The 19,548-nt window shown below is 35.0% G+C and overlaps 1 protein-coding gene across 3 annotated transcripts in view; it reads right to left on the bottom strand.

The window, feature by feature from the left end:
* The window catches only part of LOC150102778 (ecdysteroid-phosphate phosphatase-like), a 393,004-nt gene that overhangs the window by 109,561 nt on the left and 263,895 nt on the right, over positions 1 to 19,548 (bottom strand). For all 3 annotated transcript variants that reach the window (XM_090398941.1, XM_090398940.1, XM_090398942.1), the window contains 2 exons: positions 16,929 to 17,052; positions 12,158 to 12,280 (listed from right to left, as the gene is read on the bottom strand). In XM_090398941.1, coding sequence (XP_090255067.1) covers positions 12,158 to 12,280; positions 16,929 to 17,052 — 247 coding nt within the window. The remainder of the gene's footprint in view (positions 1 to 12,157; positions 12,281 to 16,928; positions 17,053 to 19,548) is intronic.

Raw genomic sequence — 19,548 nt, 5'->3', positions numbered from 1 at the left:
AATGTTATGTGACCTTTGGTACTTCAAATTCCTATCCACCATTATGCCAAGAGCACTGGCCTCATCAGTTTCTTGTAGCATAACCCCATTAACCCCTTAATGCACTCAACTGAGTTAACTCGGGTCCAAGAAACTGAATTTTTTCTGCGCACCCGAGTTAATACATGTGACCGTGAATTTGGTTTCACATATAAATACAACATATGTGAAACCAAATATACATGCTAGACAATTTTGTGCCTATTTCCTTTCAGCCAAGAAAAGTTGCCAACGGCGTGTATCAGCTATTTCGTTTGCGTTTGCACATTTTTTGTCCACGATTATAACTGCCTAAATTTCTTCGAGCTTTTTTTTGATGATCAATTGATTCAACGTGTTGTGGATGAAACAAATAGATATGTGAGGAGTTGTACCTGTGGTAAAGAAAAGACTTCTTGGTATGACACAAATCCAAATGAAATCCGAGTACTTTTGGCTGTTGTACTTTTGCAAAGTATAGTAAGAAAACCAGAATACAGTCATTATTGGACAAAAAATTCATTATTATATACACCATTTTTTTCTGGATTGTATGAGTGGGAAACGCTTCAAGGCCATAAAACAATTTCTACATTTTTCAAATAATGATGAATTTGATCCAGCAAATCACCCTCGCCCAAAACTCAACAAAATCTGGCCAATTTATGAAGATTTGAATAGAAAATTTGGCAATTTGATTACGCCAGAGAAATTGGTGATTATTGACGAAAGTTTATTGCTTTATAAAGGTCGTCTGTGATGGGTGCAATACATTCCTCTCAAAAGGGCCAGATTCGGCATAAAAACATACATATTATGTGAATCACAAAGTGGATATGTCTATAATTTTATAATCTATACTGGCAAGAATACCATTCTGGACAGAGATTTTAGCAATTTTCCAATGTCTTTGCAAGTAGTGATGACTTTGATGAACCCTTTATTGAATAAAGTTATTGTTTGACTATTGACTATAGACAATTTCTATAATTCACCTGGATTAGCGGATCTATTGATAATAAATAAGACTTATGTTTATGGAACATTACACATATCACGAAAAAAAGTACCCAGCGAATTGAAGAATAAAAAATTGAAAACTGGAGAAGGAATTGGTTTTCAGAGAGGGAAAGTGTGTGTAATGAAATGGAAGGACAAGAAGGATATCTCTCTTATCTCTACCATTCACACTACATCAATGGTAGATATAGAGACACGCAAAGGAAGAATAAAAAAATCGCAACTTGTCTTGGATTACAACCATACCATGGGTGGTGTTGATCAACACCTGTCTTCATATGTTGTACCCAGAAAGAAAGGCAAGAAGTAGTATAAAAAGATTTTCATTCATCTCTTAGACCTGGCACTGTGGAACGCTTTCGTGCTTTACCAAAAATCTAGCAGTAAGATGGATTCACTTGATTTTCGCTTCAAAGTAATCAAACTCTCCATTGAAAAATATAAAACTACAAGCATTTTAAGAAGTGGACGTCCATCAAATACCCTACCACCAAGATTATCTGCATGACATTTTCCATCTTTCATACCACCAACAGAAAAGAAAGAAAATCCAACTCATCAGTGTTTCCTCTGCTCAAGAAAAAGGAATGAACACAATAAAAGGGTTCACAAAGAAACAAGATTTATGTGTACTGACCGTTTATTAACTCAGTTTAGCAAACTAGACGCAATTTAGTTAACCTTTTTTTTTTGCAAAAAAGAGACATTTTTTGTGTTTTTCTCCAAGATTTGTTAATGTTCTTTTGTGTATAAAGAAAATAAAGAATAAAAAAATTGGCAGAAAAACGACTGCTTTCTGATTTTTAATTGGTGCGTTGAGGAGTTAATATAATATGCCACTGGAAATCTCATTACACCAAAGTGCATAACTTTATGCTTACTAACATTGAACTGATGGCCATTTTCGTTTACCCATATTTCCCGATATTCAAATAACTTTGTAAGTGCTGGATATCAGTAGCATCGCTGATTATCCTGCCTATCTTTGCATCATCAGCAAACAATTGCACATCTCCTGTTATATCCATCCTAATGTCATTAATGTATAGATTGAACAACAACCCTCCACTGATCCAAGTCAAGAGTTTATATTCCAATCCCATATTCTCCAGTTTATGCAACAGAGTTTTGTGTGGTATCCTATCAAATGTCTTAGCAAAATCTAACATTACCATAGTGTATCAATTCCCTTTATCCAACTGAACTTTATCAACATGACCTTCCTTTAGTAAACCCATGCTACTCCTTGGAGAATATAGCTTGTCTACCCATTTCTTTATGCGAGTTCTTACCAACTTTTCTAAAATCTTTACTACCACACCAGAGATTCTGATAAGTCAATAGTTAGACACAGTTTTTATACCACCCTTGTATAATGGAACTATCATACATTCCTGAGCTGAGACTCAAGTTATACAAATATGCGAAAGGCCTAGGCAATTCAGTTGAACATTCCATTAGCAAACATGCTGATATTCCATCTGTCCCTATTGACAAATTCTTATCCAGGTAATGTAACAGTTCTTCAACCTCATTTTCAGGAGCCACTAACTCTTCATCCAATGTAGCAGCAGCACTGCGCACCATGTTACATACAACTGGTTGATTTATCTTAACAAAGTGAGCACTCATTAACTGAACAATCTCATGAAATTCTGATCCTAGAGTAGAGGTTATAGTTCGCCCACCGTTTGTAGATCTCTCCTTGGCATTTTACCAAGAATAGTCGATTCATGCTGAAGTGGAGAAAGAAATGAAGGATGTACGAATTGGTCGCCAACATGCAAAATCACGTGCTTTCTTGTCTGTTGCTGTACTAGTACTAGTTTGTTTTTGTTGTCGCTTTTTTGCATTCATTTTTTATTATTAATTTGTATGATGGATCCAGTGCAGTCAACAAGTTCTGTTGTTAAACATTTCAGTAGCGCTTGCAAACGAATATTGAATAATGTGCTGACATTCTGCGAAAAAGAATAGTCTCCTTGTTCCCTTTTCTCAAGTCATAAAACGTGTAAGTGCAATTGCGGGCATATCGGGGTCGACTGTTAAAAAAGAATTAGTAGGGAATCAAAAGGTGAAGGTAAGCCAAATTTAGATCTCCTAAAAAAAAGTGCCAGAGTAAAGAAAACCATTGAAACCATAGCTTTGAATAATTTTGATGTAGATGTTATAAGAAGAACTATTCACGAATATTACATGGTCGAGAAAAGCGTGCCAACTGAAATTGAATTGCTTAATTTGGTCAAAAGAAACTTGCCCACAACTAAACTAATTAAATTCGACATGATGCTCAAAGAACATGGATTTCTAGCTTTGAGGCTACCACCATATCAATGTAATATTAATGCTATTGAGTATGTTTGGGCAGAAGTGAAAAGTTTCATTCGCCATCGCAACGTAACTGGGGATATTGACATGTAGAAACTTTTTAAGCTTTCAGAACAGGCGACTGAAAATATTACAGTTCAAAACTGGGGAAAATATTGCTCTCATGTCACCTTGTTGGAAAATATGTATTGGGACAGAGACAGAATTATCGAAGAATTATGCGAACCTTTGGTGATCAGTTTAAGTGAAAGTGATCGCGATTAGGACACCGATTCAGATGACTCTGAAGATTAAAAGGATTTGATAATGGTATTTTTTTCCAACATTTTTTTGCATGGGTTTGTTAAAAGAGTCACAACAAGTCATAAATAATTAATCGGTTTAGGACATTAAAGTGTCTCAGTTCTCTCAACTGTAAGTTTAGAATATCTAAGTTCATTTGAAAAAATTTCTGTTTTTCTGTATAATTATTTTTATTTTATAGAAAACTTTCTTAAAAATTAACTTAGTTAAAATTTTGTTTTATGCTATACCTTTTTTAATTTTGTTAATACTCTACGTACATTTTTCAAACTGTTACACTTTAAAAACTACTATGTTCATAAAAGAAAAGCTAAATTTTCCGACCTGTAATAATAAACAAATTCATCTCAGAAGACAAATTGATTACCCTATTATCGGAATGGATTCTCCATTTTCTAACATGCGCAGAAGTGTCGAGGAATTTCTAATCAGCGGGCAAACTATACCAACCTTTTTTTTGAGCTCCAGAGCACTTTTAAGATGAGGAAACAGTACTAAGGGCACCCCCCTCCCCCACCACCACCACCCTGCCATCTTTCTTAAAGCAATCAAGATAAATTTATGTTGTGGATAAATAACAAAAGGATCATTGTAATTTTGTTTTTATTGGAATGGGACAAAAATGTTTAAAACAAATTAAATAAATTGTGAAGAAAAATTGATTTTAATAGAATCCTTGGAGTTACATTGACAAGTCCTTTGTAGTTGGGAATATAATATGATGTTGCAGCTCGCAAACAATCGTCAAGATTTTCATTTTTTAGTCGCAATCTGTATTTAGATTTTGTGATGTTCATGGTGAAAAAAAAATGACTCACACAAGTATGGTGATCCAAAAAAGATATTATCTTGTATGCACAATGTTTTAAAACAGGAAATCTTTCTCTATCCACCAACCTCCAAAAGTTTTCATGAGCTATATGACTTTAATGTGATATCGTTCTTGAGATCTAAAATTTCCAGTTCTACTTCTTCTTTTGTTGCATTGTTAAAGTTGGTAATGAGTTCAGCAATTTCAATCACACTTAAGTCTGTAAAAGGGTTTTAAAAAATGATACCATTGGCTCAATGGTGTTGAACTGCTGAAACCCCTTGTCAAATTCTTCCCTCTTCAATCATTTTCTTCAGATTTGGGAAATGATTGAGAGATTTCTGCTTCGAATGATGTATCCACAAAGTCGCCTTCTCTTTGAATGGTCTGATTGAACTTATCATCGATGCAATGTGTTTATCCTTTCCTTGGAGTTGCAAGTTTAGAGAATTTTTCTATATTATACACAAGGAAACCCAAATCCATTAACCAAAAAGGATTACTTAACTGCTCATAGTTCTGTCCTTTGGAAATGAGAAATTCTTATATCTTTTACTTCAAATGAACTCGCAAATCTTGAAAGTACTTCTCCTCTGCTTATCCAGCGAACTCGGAATGAAGAATAAGATCTTTTTCAGTTACATTGTCAGTACTCTCAATAAGACAAAGAGGCAGTGCTGCAGAGGAGAGGCTCTAATTGAGTTTATTATTTTTAGAACTGTTTTCATAACATGATCGAAAAAGAGAACTTTACTGTACAATGCTTCTTGACGAATAATGCAATGGTTTGACATAAAGATCGGATATAATTTGTCCTCCCTGCAAAGGGCAATAAATCCTTTGGAAACACCCACCATTGCTGGGGATCCATCAGTGATTGCTGCCAACTTGCTTAGAAGGAAATCTATTTTCGATGTATTGTTTAAATGTACGGTAAATTTCCATTCCTGTTGTTTGACCATTGATTGGCAATAATTTTAACAACTCCTACCTAACAGAAAAGTCCTCAAATGCCATTCTTACTAAACAGCCAATTCCGTTGTATCTGATACATTTGTTGACTCATCAAATTGCAGGGATAAGTATTCACATTTTCCTAAATCATTTTCAAATTGGGCTTGCATGTCAAGGGAAATTGAACTCAACTGCCTTGTAATTGTTTTTTTTGAAAGCTGCAGGTCTGATGTTGCCGTCATAATTTCTTGTTTGCTTTTAAAGCCCTTAAATAAAGAATCTGCTCCTGCAAGAAATGTCTCTTTTATCAATTTACCATCTTGACATGATTTTTTTCCCCCTTTTTTTTTTTGCTATTTAAGTGAGTAATTTTATAAGAGGCAATGGTGAAATTTTTATGATTTACTATTGGTCTAATAAAAACTAACTGTTGAGATGTAAGTTTTGACTTCAGTTCCCATACTTTTTTCTTTCTCAGTTCAGAATTAACAGGATAGTTGTGGTCAAACGAGGCATCTTTAAATACTGTTCCACATTATGTTTCTTCATAACTGCAACAGAATTGCCACATACCACACACATTTGTCTTTTATTTTAACAAAGCAGTAGGCTTCTTCCCATTCACATTGATATTTATATATATATATATATATATATATATATATTTTTTTTTTTAATTTTTTTTTTTTTTACTATCCACATTCATTTTAGGGAAGGACAATAACTATTTAAAACACAAGAACTGCTCACAAAGATGCACTAAAACTCACTGATACTGACTTTTAGCTGAAGAGTAAAATTTGAAGAGAAAGACTAACTGCTATTAACACACTGAAGTGGAAGATTTTTTTTATGCAGGATCTTCCCAAGCTGATTACCCACTAATGCATCTCCTGCAACAAAATCAATAGAATAGAGGATTCTATATGGCTGAGCGAGCAGCTCTGGATACATTGGTGGGCATAGGGTTGGTAACCCCCTACTCTAGAATATAATCTGCATTCAGTAAAGTTATCCTTCCACATTTATTCCTTCTGTTGCTTGCAGCATAACAAAAAAATTCTTTTGGACTGTTTTCATCCTACATAGCCAATTTCTTTTCATACTCCGATTTAGTTTTCTGCACAATACTTGTTAATTTTCTGGTCTGCGCTTTATATATTTTATTTCATAACTCCTCTCACTCTTATTCTCAGAATATTCTTTCCACATCTTCTTCTTGTGGATCTCTTACTTAATAAGGTTGCACATCCATTTCACTCCCAACCTATTTATTCTTCAAATATTATCGAACACTAGGGATACATTCTGATTCAACCTCATTTAAGCACTTTTTTTTTTTTTTTTTTTAAAGATTCCAATGCACTGCTGATATTTTCCCTATTCAGTAACATCTGCCTGATAAATTGTAAATATGGCTAAAATAATGACAGTGACTGGTCAGTAAATGAGGGCAGTCAATTAAAATATGACTGATGGTGAGCTTGGCTCAACAGGAAGGGATACGTGAGATGACAATGACCTATACAGCGGTGACCAAAAACAATTTCCTCTCTTCGAACCCTGTGCAGACTAGACTGCCATAATTTAATTTCAAGCTTAATCTGGTAGATCTTATAATTATTCTCTATTCGATTAATGTCTGATAATCTGCGTATCAGTCCAGGGTACAGGCAGATGGTGGATGTTTGAGAAACAAGCAGATCTAGCTGCAGTAACTGCAACTTTGATTCCCCTGATCCTGACATGACTTAGAATCCAACAGAAGCACACATCAAAGTGTAGCATCAATTACCGAGAGAGATGTTGGATCTGAGAGAACACTGAATGTTTCTGTAGCTCTACTATTTATTGCCTGAAGAGACTGTGTTAGTCAGAGTATGCTAGGCACCTTTGGTAGTGATGCAATCTGACATATTTTAGTGCAACCTCTATCATAGAGCTGTGAAACTTTTACACTAGTGAAATTCATGCAGATATAATGCTGTTTCCAATTTTAAAATGTCTCTGTAGACAGGCACAAAATCAGAGCATTCCATTCTATGAGCATGAAAGAGTTGTCAGTAGAAAAAGGGGGAGGGGAGATATTGGTAGCCTGTTGAAAGTAAAAGCTATAGTTCGCAAGTTTCGATCTTATAATGCCCAACCAAACAAAGCAAAGAACATCTATCAGTACCGCAAAAGACAGAAGATAGGGTATGGAGAATGTTCACTGCGGTACTTATCACACAACTGTCTTACATGAAGGAGGAAGATAAGTTTTTTGTCAAATATGAGCCCCAAGAATTTCACTTCTGGTACAACTGGGATTAATGTTTGTCCTAGATGGAGTTCTGGATCAGGATGAAGGCCACTTCTATGGCAAAAGTGCACATGAACTTTCTGCTGTGAAAAATCTGAACCCAATTGCAAGCACCCATTTTGAGAAAATGGTGAATGGCTTGTTGCAGCCTTTCTGTGGCTGTTGAATAACACAAATGACAGAAGATGGTAGTCATCAACACAGTGGACAATGCTTACTATTGGAGGAAGTTGTTCTGTACTTGAATTGCCCTTGACTACAAAAAGTGTGATACTTAAATCTGAACTACATGGGACTCAACTCTCTTTGGTATATGCTTGGGAAAGAGCAGTTCCCATTCAGATTTGGAAATTTGGTTAGATAAAAAGTTCCTGATAAAAAAGAGGGAGATTTGCTTTGAGACCAAAATTGTGTAGGTATTCAAAATCTCCTAGCAGTGTTATATGCTTTTTCCATATCAAAGAAAATTGATACCAGATACTCATGTTTTAGGCATCTCTGATGGAAGCCTCCAGCCAGACTAGATGATCGATCAGTAGTAGAATGATACTTTTGGAAGTGAGATCATGTTCTGGAAAAATGGTTATTTCTTTCAAAAAGAGTTATCCCCCCCTTTCTTTTTTTTTTTTTTTTTCATGGAATCCTTCACAAGCAGCTGGTCAGAGCAATTGGGAATTCTGGATTCTTCCCTGAATACCTGGAAAAATGCAATAATTGCCTTTTTCCAGGTATTCAGTTTTTCTCAGAATTTTTTCAAAGAAAATTTTGTTGTAAAGGTGCAAAAGCAGTTGGGCAGCACTTAAGGTATAGTAGCCTTTGTTTCTTGTTTAGTCGATGGCCTTTTGCCAGTTCATTGCCACTGAAAGAAAAGAGAATTTGTTGTTTTCTGCTTTGATTTTTTTTTTGTGTGAGGAACTCTGAGAATAAGATGTTGCTGATGTTTAGCAAAAAATTTTCTTGAGTGTGTCAGCAATTGCTGTTGGTTGGCAGCTGTATCTACCTTTCACTTTTCAGTTTTTTTTTCGCATACTTCTTTGTTACTGGTGGATTTTGTTATAGAAGACATATTGGATCCTTCTGGCTCTGAAAACTGATATGTCTTGCTTGACCTCGTTTGAAAGGAATTAGGTTTGTTGTTGCACGGTATCTACCCAAGAAAATATCCCAAGCTTTCTTCTGGGCTTCTTTGGCTGCTTAGCAATTATCATGTCACAATGGCTCAAGAAACTGAAAACCAACTAGATGTTTCAGGAATTGTAGTTGTGGCAGCTTGTATAATATGCTGTTGCATAGTTCACTGCATTGATGATAGATGAATCAGCAAATTACAGAATCAAATTCTGCTAACAAGGAAAAATTGGACCAGTCAGCTTGATAAATTTTCCACCATGATGTTGTGCATGTTACCAATGCAGGAAGGTGGATATCACGGGAAAGCGATCTCCTAAAGAAGTTGTCATCAGTTTCCCACTTAAACAGTGGAAAAAGGGAGGATGAACAGACAGTTAAATCAATGGTAGTGAATGTTCAGATAGGCATATGGAAGAAGGTTTTGCTTCTTGTGTTTAGAAGTTAGAGATTATTTATCGAGAATACACTCGACAACTCTTCCTCTGATGTATGTTTGAGCATTACCTGACAGAGTGTTGTGTCCATTTAAATGTCTGATTAAAAGGGGGATGGTAATTGCAATAGAACATCATCAAGATCATCTTGAGAGATATTTTCAGTAGGAGAAATGTAGATGTAGCATACTGTTAACATTCTGACTGAAAGTTGGATGGTAACTGTTTCTATGTTCATATTGAGTGGGACTTGCTAGGAGGTGATATGGTTGCCCACGAGGATGGTAACTGCTCCATAAGCAGGTCCATTATCTGTCCTGTTGTTACCAATATTGTTAATATTTGTCATGCTGGATAGTCTCTTGGCTTTACATATGTTATCCGCAGGCAGAACCATATTGATTTATGCTTCTGCAAGAGGGCCTTGATGTTATCGATGTTTTGATGGACTCCACAACTGTTCCATTGTAGGAATGCTTTTCCATTATTTCTTTTAAATGGTATCATCTGGCTTACTGTGTCGAATAATTCTGTTTTCATTAGCCTTGGAATTTTTTCTTTTTATAGAATTGAGGATGGCCAGTATCCATCATTTCTTCTTTATCAGGAAAAATAGCAAAGATATAGTCACACTAGACTCTCTCTAGGGCACTAGGTAAATGAATTAGTTTATCTTCTTCAAGGGGAACAGAAATGTCCATGTCACATCTTTAACCATCTGCTGTGCACATTCCGTTATCTTATTTATTAATGGATTTCTGTGTAGTGTGACCTTCTCTGGCACATCCTGAGGAGTGAGTCAATTTTCCTTCTTGATTTGCTCTAAGAAAATGGTGAGCAAGTCATATCATTTGAAGATGTTGTAATCGTGAGAAGGCAGGATTGACATGTGTGATTTGGATCCCTGTTTACACTTTCTTTACAGCTGTCTTTTCAGAGTAAAAGGGTTTACCAGATGTTTCTACAATTTTTGTGGTATACTACTTCTCCACCTCCTGATAAATGAAGCATAGCTGTTTTTTTTTTTTTTTTTTTTTTTTTTTTGGATCTCCTCATTCTTCCAACATCGGGCATGCTTGGGAGTAAGATGGATGGTTTTCCTCAGAATTAGAGCATTTTGGTGTTTTGCGATTGCAATATTTGTTTTCATGGTCTTTATTGCTGCACTGGGCACAGAATGCAGAGCCATGATAGGCAGTTTAAAAATAACTATATGTCTGATATTTAAAGTAGCACAAAGAGTTCGTGACATAGTGCCTTAAAGGACTGTTGAGATAGCTTGCTTTGGTAGATGCTGGTGGAATTGACGTGTTGAATTTAAGGAGGACATTTCTGGTGGGAACCTCAACCTTGCCAGGAAAACTCAGGAGAAGTAGAGTGAAGAATATAAGAAGAAACACATAGAAAAAAAAAAAAAAGTAAGGATGAAAAGTGAACCATCATTGGGAATTTCCTTTCACCAAGAACAGGTGCCTCATATGGAGAGAAATGTGGGATGATAAACCAGAGTTTCCAGGCAGGAAAACCCTGCCACTTCTGCATTATTTATTTAGCAAATGATGTACATATAATAAGAGAATGAATAAGTGAAACTCTCACATAAAAAAGCATAATAGTTTAAAGTAGCAATATAGTAAAATAGTTTAAAGCTTATACCTCCTCTACAATATTTTCTTTTTGAACATACAGTAGTTTACTTGATTTCACTGTTCACCCATTTCACTACTACTCTATTTACTCACTTAACTCTTGGTATGGCTTTCTCTCTTACTTGCTCTATCTTTTTCACTTAAACACAATACAGTATCAGATTGGGGCTGTTGCCTGAGCTGCACTACAGGGACAATGACACCACTGACATACTTTATCCTAGAAGTTATATGATGGCCATATACTACAAATTTTATGAAATTCAATAGTTGCTAAAGTTTCATACAATCTCATATGGAAAATTCTGATATTCCTATCAATAATGTTAGGTTTCTTATGACAAGTTTGCTTTACTAGCAAAGGCTAAAACAAATTAATGTAGATTTAAAAAAAAAATACAAACAAATAAGACAATACACACTATCACTAATTGCAAAAATAATAATGGACTTCAGAATCCATCAAATAGGCAATGAAAATGCATAATAAGCTTAGAGAAAATATTTTTTATATGACTTCTGCATTACTTCAACCTTGGTATCTCTTCTGGGTCTGGCTTGCACTATGGGTACTTCCTATAATGCTTAGCATTATACATATCCAAAAGGGTGTATGCTTTGCATTATGGGAAACTAAGGCAACTGATGTGAAGTCATTAGCCTCTATATACAAGTAGTCCAGTTGTCAAGATATGTCACACACAAACTTTGTTTGCTTACACTTGGATAAAAGATTAAATCAAGAATATAATTTCTTGCCATCTTTAATTTAATGCAAAATATTAATGACAGCAACTAGTTAATTTAAAATCAGTAATGGGTATATTTAAAATTTTCTTAATATAAAAACAACAACAAATGAAAAGGAGAAGTCATTTAACACACTGTTTTCTCGACTTGTAATAGCCCAGGATAATTCAATGTGCTCTCTCTCTCTCAAGCAGTTTCAGCCAGATTTAAATAAAAGTTTATTTAAATGTGGCATTTATTTAATTAAATGTGTTTAATTTCCAACAGAATACTGATCTAAGTAAAAGTGGTAAAAGTAAGAGCAGTCTTTTTACTTCAAATGTTAGAGTAAAAAGACTGAGAAACATTTAAACTAAGCACAATTTATGTAAATCATATGATACTAATTTTTATTTTAACATACTTTATGTAAATTAAATAAATGATACTCATTAAAATTTACTGTGTATGTTCCTACCTGTAAGAGTAGCCTGATATAAACCAATATTAGTTAAAGGACTATCTTTTAGAAAGTCTTGGGGACCTCCTACCCGCTGTGGTACTGTACTAGGCATGTTAAGATCCTTCCTTATGTAAGTTCCTATTTAAGATTAATAGAGCATAATATATGAACTTCACATTCCAACATTCGTAGCAATGTGTAACTCAATTTCAAGTTTACGTTAAATTGGTAATTCTTCAAATCGTTACAATAATTTTGCAGTCTGTGTAGAATTTTAACAGAAGTTGTAATTTAGATTTTCTCTAAGTTTCAGTGACATACCACAACATTACCTAACAATTACTTGAAAGCAGAATCAAACTTAATTAAATCTCTAGAATGAGGCAAAACAGAAACCTCTTAAAACTAGTAAATTATGGAGACAACTACCAAGTTAGAATAGCAACTTCAATTTAATATAAATCAAAATAATTACCCAATCATCATATCAAGGAAGAAGAAGGTTGAAATGTGGATTAATTATTTTGGTTTATATTAAATTGAAGTAATTACTCTAAAGCTGTGTTCATAATTTATTATAATGAATGCTGATCACTGAGGAACTATGAAAGAAAGGACTCATACTCATAAAGTTAGATTAGCAATATTTGTTCTATCCTATTACCAGTCAGAAAAATACCTGGGTTCAATTCTTATCTATGACGTGAGGAACCAACCTTTATCTGGTATATCTTTTGACTAAAAGTGAGTTATTTTTTATAAAAAGTTTAAGAAAATTACAACATAAACTAGGATATACATTAAGATAAATTTTAATACACTTCCAATATTTTGGCAACATCACGTTGCCATTTTCACAGGAACTTAAGAACAAGACACGTGCACGCAGGCACAACAAACAGTAAATGAGGAAGAAGCAGGAAGTTATTCTTTCTCCTAAAGTCCCGATGGCACCCCCTAGCGGGCAATGTTGGTATTCTTGGGCGATTGGGCTGGAGGTCTTCTGATGTAGGTTTCCCAAATTTGAGGCAGTCTCATGCAGCCAAATTTGTTGAGGTTTAGATTGTTTCTTAGGGCTGAGGCTGATTCCATGAAAAGCCTTTCATATTTGTATTTACTACGGTGTATTATCGTGGCTTTCTTCCATCGTATTCTATGGCGGGTATCCAGTGCATGGTCTGCAAGACCAGAGTGGCTGTATTGGTGAAAACTAGTAAAGATGAGTTAGCCAGTCTCATATGGAGATAGAGGGTTTTTTCACCTGAAACTCAGGTTTTTCATCCTTCAAAACAGGCAAACTGGCCCTGTGAACAACATGGGTTACAGCCCTGAATACTTAACAATATGTGGAAGAGATAACGTCCTCACCACATGTTGTTACGCCTGTAGTCAGCCATGAGTTACATCATGGGGTAGCCAACCTCCTAGATAGGAGAAGACACACAAATGGCAACTCCAAGCCTATTTGTTCTAGCCTATTATTATATGAGTAACTGATATAATAATAGGTCTAAGAACTTACTGTGCGACAACAGAAGCGAGACCCCCACGACACTTCTGTGCATGACAAAAAAAAGCGAATCCATTCTGATAACAGGGTAATCATGCATTTCATGGGATGAGTGTTTTATTATTATATGTTGGTAAATCAGCTTTTCTTTTATGAAAATTCCAGTTTTTAAAGTGGTAATTTTGCTTGTACAACAGTTGTAAAATTTTATGCATAAAGCATGTGATTTCACATGTTGGTAATGAATTTGTACATCGCCTTATTCCTTTCTCCCCTTCAAAATGAGTTGCCTCTTATTGGCAAAATACTAGCTGAGGGTCTCGAATCTGTGGTTGGACAGTATCATGGAAAGTCTCCCTCCAACTGATACAACACTCATATCTTTTTAAAATTCATTTACAAATGAAGCATTTATCACTCCTGGTAGCAATCTGCTCTAGCCATTTACACTTCCCAAGAAAAAAATGTAGTCCTCAAAAAAGAATTATAAAATCAGAGGAAAACAAAGTAAATCACTTCATTTTGCCTATAAGATCACAGAATGGCAATGAAACATTAACAAACAATTCTAAAACGTGCCACCTAAGTAGCTAATATAAGATAACTATAGAAGGTCAATAATTCCTAACTTTATTTTGTCTGTATATAATATAATATATATATATATATATATATATATATATATATATATATATTCAGACAAAATAAAGTTAGGAAATATAGTTGATTTAAAAAGTACGCATCTATCCCACAAAGGAGATAGATGCGTGGACCATTGGTTCTGTTTAAGTTAGGAGAGCGAAGTAGTATCACACATTTCTTTATAAAGCTGTTCTATGAGGAAACAACTTTTATGATGAACTCATCTTGTTCCAATGAATTCTACGTTTAGTATCAATAGCATGCTCTGCAAGTTCAGACTGCTCAGGCTCATGGTATTTACTATAAATACCATGAGCTTGTGCTTTTCTAGCTGAATAAAAACAGATCTTATTGTGTGTCTGAAATAAAATAATCCACAAGAGCAAGGAATCTTGTAGATGCCTGTATAATTGAGAGGTAGAAGCTTGTCCTTAGAAGCAAGAAAGATGGAAATTTTTCTGATGAGGAAAAAGGCAACAAAAATATTCAGTGGTTTTAAAACTTTCGCCGTGCATTCACATAATGCCATGCGCATCTTCAAAGAAAGCTTTGATAGCAGAAAGTTGAAGAGAAAAAAAACAAAAAAAAAAACAACAACTTAGATGTTAAGAAAGGAAATTAAAAGTTTTGGAATGGGTAGTAATGTCAAGTGGTGATAACGACAATAACAAAAATATGATAAATGAGGAAAAATAAAATTTTAGCTAAAAATGGTCAAAAAAAGGATTTCGTTGTTGAATATACTATGATATCACTGTTTCAGAACAGGTACGCAAGCTGACATGTTTGCGAAAATAAAGATGGAAGCTAAAACTTACATAAAATTGATATTAGATGTAAAATTTTCACCTTAGCACTTTCAGTACATTGACAATGCAATATAATTAAAAGGCAAATAACACAATTATTTTAAAAAAGCACCATCAAAGAATAAGTAAGATAGCAAATGGTCAACAAATTCCATTAAAAAATAAAATAATACATATGCAATTATAATAAGACAGAAGACTGATATAGTAATATTCTCAAAAAAAGGGGTAACCAAAGGCACAACTGTTTAAATTTGGCCAAAAGCAGAATCCTTGTTGAATGGATAAGCCACAGGAGCAAGGAAGGAATCTGGTAAACAGCTTGAAAGGTGACTGGAATATGCTTGTTTTTAGTAGAGGAAAAGGTAGACAGAAATGTTCCTGACAGGATGAAAGGACATTACAATGTGAAGAGGCTCCTCACAATTTTAGTAATACATTCACAATTTTCCTTAATACATGGAAGAGGAATCAGAGATTTCTTTTTAAGACTTATAGGGAATGGGAGCCTAAAGCTGTTAAATGCTTATTAATAGAAAAAGCCATTAAAACTATTTTTTTAAATGGCAGATTAGATATAGTTCAATTCTTGGCATCGAAATTCTTCAGCAAAAAATGAACTATAAGCATGATGTAACAAAGTCTTAATGGTTACATCCATGACAAGTAGCATGGATGTAAGGATCAATGTGTGTTTCTTTTGAAAAAAAAAAAACCGACAATTGCAAATTACCAAAAGAATCAATAAATCTATAAAAGCTAACTGATTGTTTTTTTCTTCCTCTACGGTGAACTGAATTCCATGATGAGTCATATTTATTTTTGAGATAAAGAGCTTAAAATCAGATGGAGAGCCATTCTATGTTGCAAATACTTGCCAACATATATGTACCATACTGCAGGCTCAAGAAAAATGTTATTTGCATTTTAATTGTGTTCTATTGTCAGCATACTGAAGATGCCTTGGATACCAAAGTGAAAATTTTTCATGAAATTCAATTCAATTATTTTCCCAAAGTATGATACCATGAAATTGAGAAAAGTGAGAAGAGTAGTCACTGAAGAATATTGAAGTTGAGTTTTTATTGGGTGTGGTCTGGCAGACTCAAGATAGAAATAAATCAAAACCTGCAGCCTGCTAGTTCGAAGTAGATATGCTATTGGCTAATCAGGTTGGTAACTAATAATGTGATACATCTTATACTATATCGTGGCTCTAAAAAAAAGTTGCAGCTGCTATAAAATATTATTAATTATAGACTAATTCTTGAACAATGTGTATCAGGACAATTAAACAAGTGGCATTTTCTTGAATGATTACAAAATTATGCCATGAAACGAACATAATAACAACATCACGATTTCATGAATCCTATGAAGCAAGATAATGAAAAGTGATAACATGTATGTATGGCTGGCCTAGTTGGCTTAATGGATAGCACATCAACTCACTAACCAATAGGCTGTGGTTTCAAATCCCACAGAATGAGCATGGCTGTTTTTGTGACACTACCACTCAGTTTACTGGAGAGCTAAAGTGACTTCAAAAAAGTTCAATAATTGGTCTCTACTCTAGAGTAGGGTTTCTTGATTGGCCAGTTCTTAGCCTAGCCATGATGCTGTTGGACTGTACTTTCTTGGTGGGATCTACATAAAATAACATGTAGATATGTACATGTAAGCATGCGTGCACACATGCACGTATACACACACGTTTGCAATAGTTAAAATTTAAATTATGAAGATGATCAACAATAGTATTTGACATCATTTGTAATGTTAACAGTGAAAAATTAGCATAGATTACAAATTAAAATTGACATACCTGAACTATTAAAACAATGGGGAACCCAAGAACCAAATGTGAAATCCACTCTTTCTGCATGCCTTATTACATATAAATGACGGACATTTTTCTTTTCTGAATCCTCTTTCTTTTGCTTACTAATCTGCAAAAATATATTAAATTTTTTTCCCCTCTACAGCAAATTATTTCTTCCTTATAAAGCAACACACTGTTATTAACAGTAAACAATAAACAAGTATCAATTATTGTTTGTTTAGTAAGATTTTGAACGTTTTCAAACCTTAAAATATTTCAAAAACTTAGCATTAGCAGAGGCTTGCTGAAAGAAGATTTTGGTAACTAAAAGAAAACTAAAATATACGTACTGAAACCAAAAGGCAACTCATGGAAAGCACTCACCGATAAATCACTTTAAAGAGTTTAATGGCAAATATATATTATATAAATAAATAAATAGAACCATAAAAGCTTACTGTAATTACTAACCCAAATTATTATTACTGATTCACATTAAGTGGATATCGAATCCAACATTATTTCAAAGCCGAATAGAGAAACTACAAGAGTTACGTGCCGAAATATTTTATAGAACTTTTATAGAAACTATATAAAAGTTTTTGCGGATCCAAGCATAAGCAAACCTTTCATGACAGGGGCAACTTATGGTAAAGGTGGAGTGGTTGGTAAGGGTAGCTAAAGAGAGGTATGAACAGCAGTTAGCTAATGAAGCCGAAAAGAATCCTAAGGAGTTCTTTTGATATGTAGTCAGCAAAAGAAAGAATGATTATGGAAGGATGACATTGATTGGAGAAAATGGTATAACGACAGCTGTTGCAGAAGGTGTGGTGGAGATACTTAATGAGCAGTTCATAAAGGTCTTTCAATCTTGTGAATGTGAATTCATGGAGAGATTGAGAACAGTTGGTGAGAGGGAGGAGTGACTGATCTGTAAGTGAGTAAGAGATGTATGGGGAGTTGAGCAAACTAGATGTTACTAAGGCTGTAGGACTTGATAATATATCACCACGTATTCTGAAGGAATGTGCAAGGGAGTTGATGCTGGCCTTTACATATTTTTGTAATATGCGTCTTACACTGGGTAAAGTTAATAAGGAATGGAAGGAGGTCAAGATTGTGCCAGTTCATAAAGGAAGTGATGGAACTCAAGTATCAAACTATAGGCCTATCTGTGTGTCAGGTGTTGTAGTTAAGTTGTTGGAGAAGCTTGTGAGAACTAGGATTCAGAATTGGGTTGACAACAATGGTATTACCTTTCATGGATAGCATGGATTTGCTAAAGGGAGGTCATGTTTTATTAATCTACTTACTTATTACAATAAAGTGACTGCTTCCATGAACAGAGGAGAAGGATACACAGCAATATACTTAGATTTCGGAAAGGCTTTTGATAGATTACTGCATGATAAGTTGATAGTCCAATGCACCTATCTAATATCCAACCCCATCCACTATAGTGGATGGGGTTGGATATTAGATAGGTGCATTGGATTGGAGACTGGCTATCTGATAAGTATCAACAAGTTGTGTATGGGGGTGCGATATCCAGGAAAAGGAAAGTCACTAGTGGAGTGCCTCAGGGGTCTGTTTTAGGGCTATTACTGTTTAACTTATATATTAATGATATTGGTGAAGATTTGGATGGAGATATTCAGTTGTTTGCAGATGATGCAAAGTTGGGATGAACCATGAAGAGTAGTGAAGATGTAGTGGCCTTACAAGAAGACTTGAATAAATTGAGTGATTGGGCATGGAAATGGGAATGCGAGTTCAATGTTGCAAAATGTAAGGTTTTAAAATTTGGAAAACAAAAATGGGATGCAGAATTTATGCTTGGTGAGGATATATTGTCAGAGGTGAAGGTAAAAGAGATCTGGGGGTGATAATGGATAAGGATCTGAAATTTAGGGGACACATAGCCAAACCTGTGAAGACAACACAAAGACTTCTGAGAGTGATGCGGAGGACACTGACTTGTAGAAGTAGGGAGATTCTTGTTTCATTGTATAAGGCCACACATGGACTATTGTGCCCAGATTTGGTCACCTGGTTTTCAGAAGGATGAAGAGATGTTGGAAAGGGTCCAGAGGCAACTGACTAAGGTAGTTTCTAACCTAGGGAGTAGGGAGATTCTTGTTTCATTGTATAAGGCCACACACATGGACTATTGTGCCCAGATTTGGTCACCTGGTTTTCAGAAGGATGAAGAGATGTTGGAAAGGGTCCAGAGGCAACTGACCAAGGTAGTTTCTAACCTCTAGAATGTCGAGGATGAGGAGATTGAGAAGATGCAACTTGCAGAGTCTGGTGGACAGGAGAAAGAGGGGAGATATGATAGAGATCTACAAGTTATTAAGGGGTTGTTATAGGTTCAATGCTGGAGAGGTTCTACAGAAAATAGTGGGAGATCGGGGGAGAACCAGAGATCATCCCTGGAAACTGTATAAAGGGGGTGCGAGTAGCAGTTTTTTTTCATGTGGAGTTGTGAATGATTGGAATGCCTTGCCTGAGAGTGTGGTGTCTGCAGAGAATCTGAGTGTGTTTAAACCATGGTATGATGAGCTGTGTGTATGATAAAAGGTCCTCCTAGATAACTCTTTGATTCCATGGCATCTTGGGT

This window comes from Typopeltis vanoorti, chromosome 10 (assembly GCF_054136105.1).
Source record: "Typopeltis vanoorti isolate ZY-2024b chromosome 10, IOZ_Tvanoo_1.0, whole genome shotgun sequence".
In the NCBI taxonomy this organism is placed as follows: domain Eukaryota; kingdom Metazoa; phylum Arthropoda; class Arachnida; order Uropygi; family Thelyphonidae; genus Typopeltis; species Typopeltis vanoorti.
This window is presented reverse-complemented; position numbering and strand designations above follow the sequence as displayed.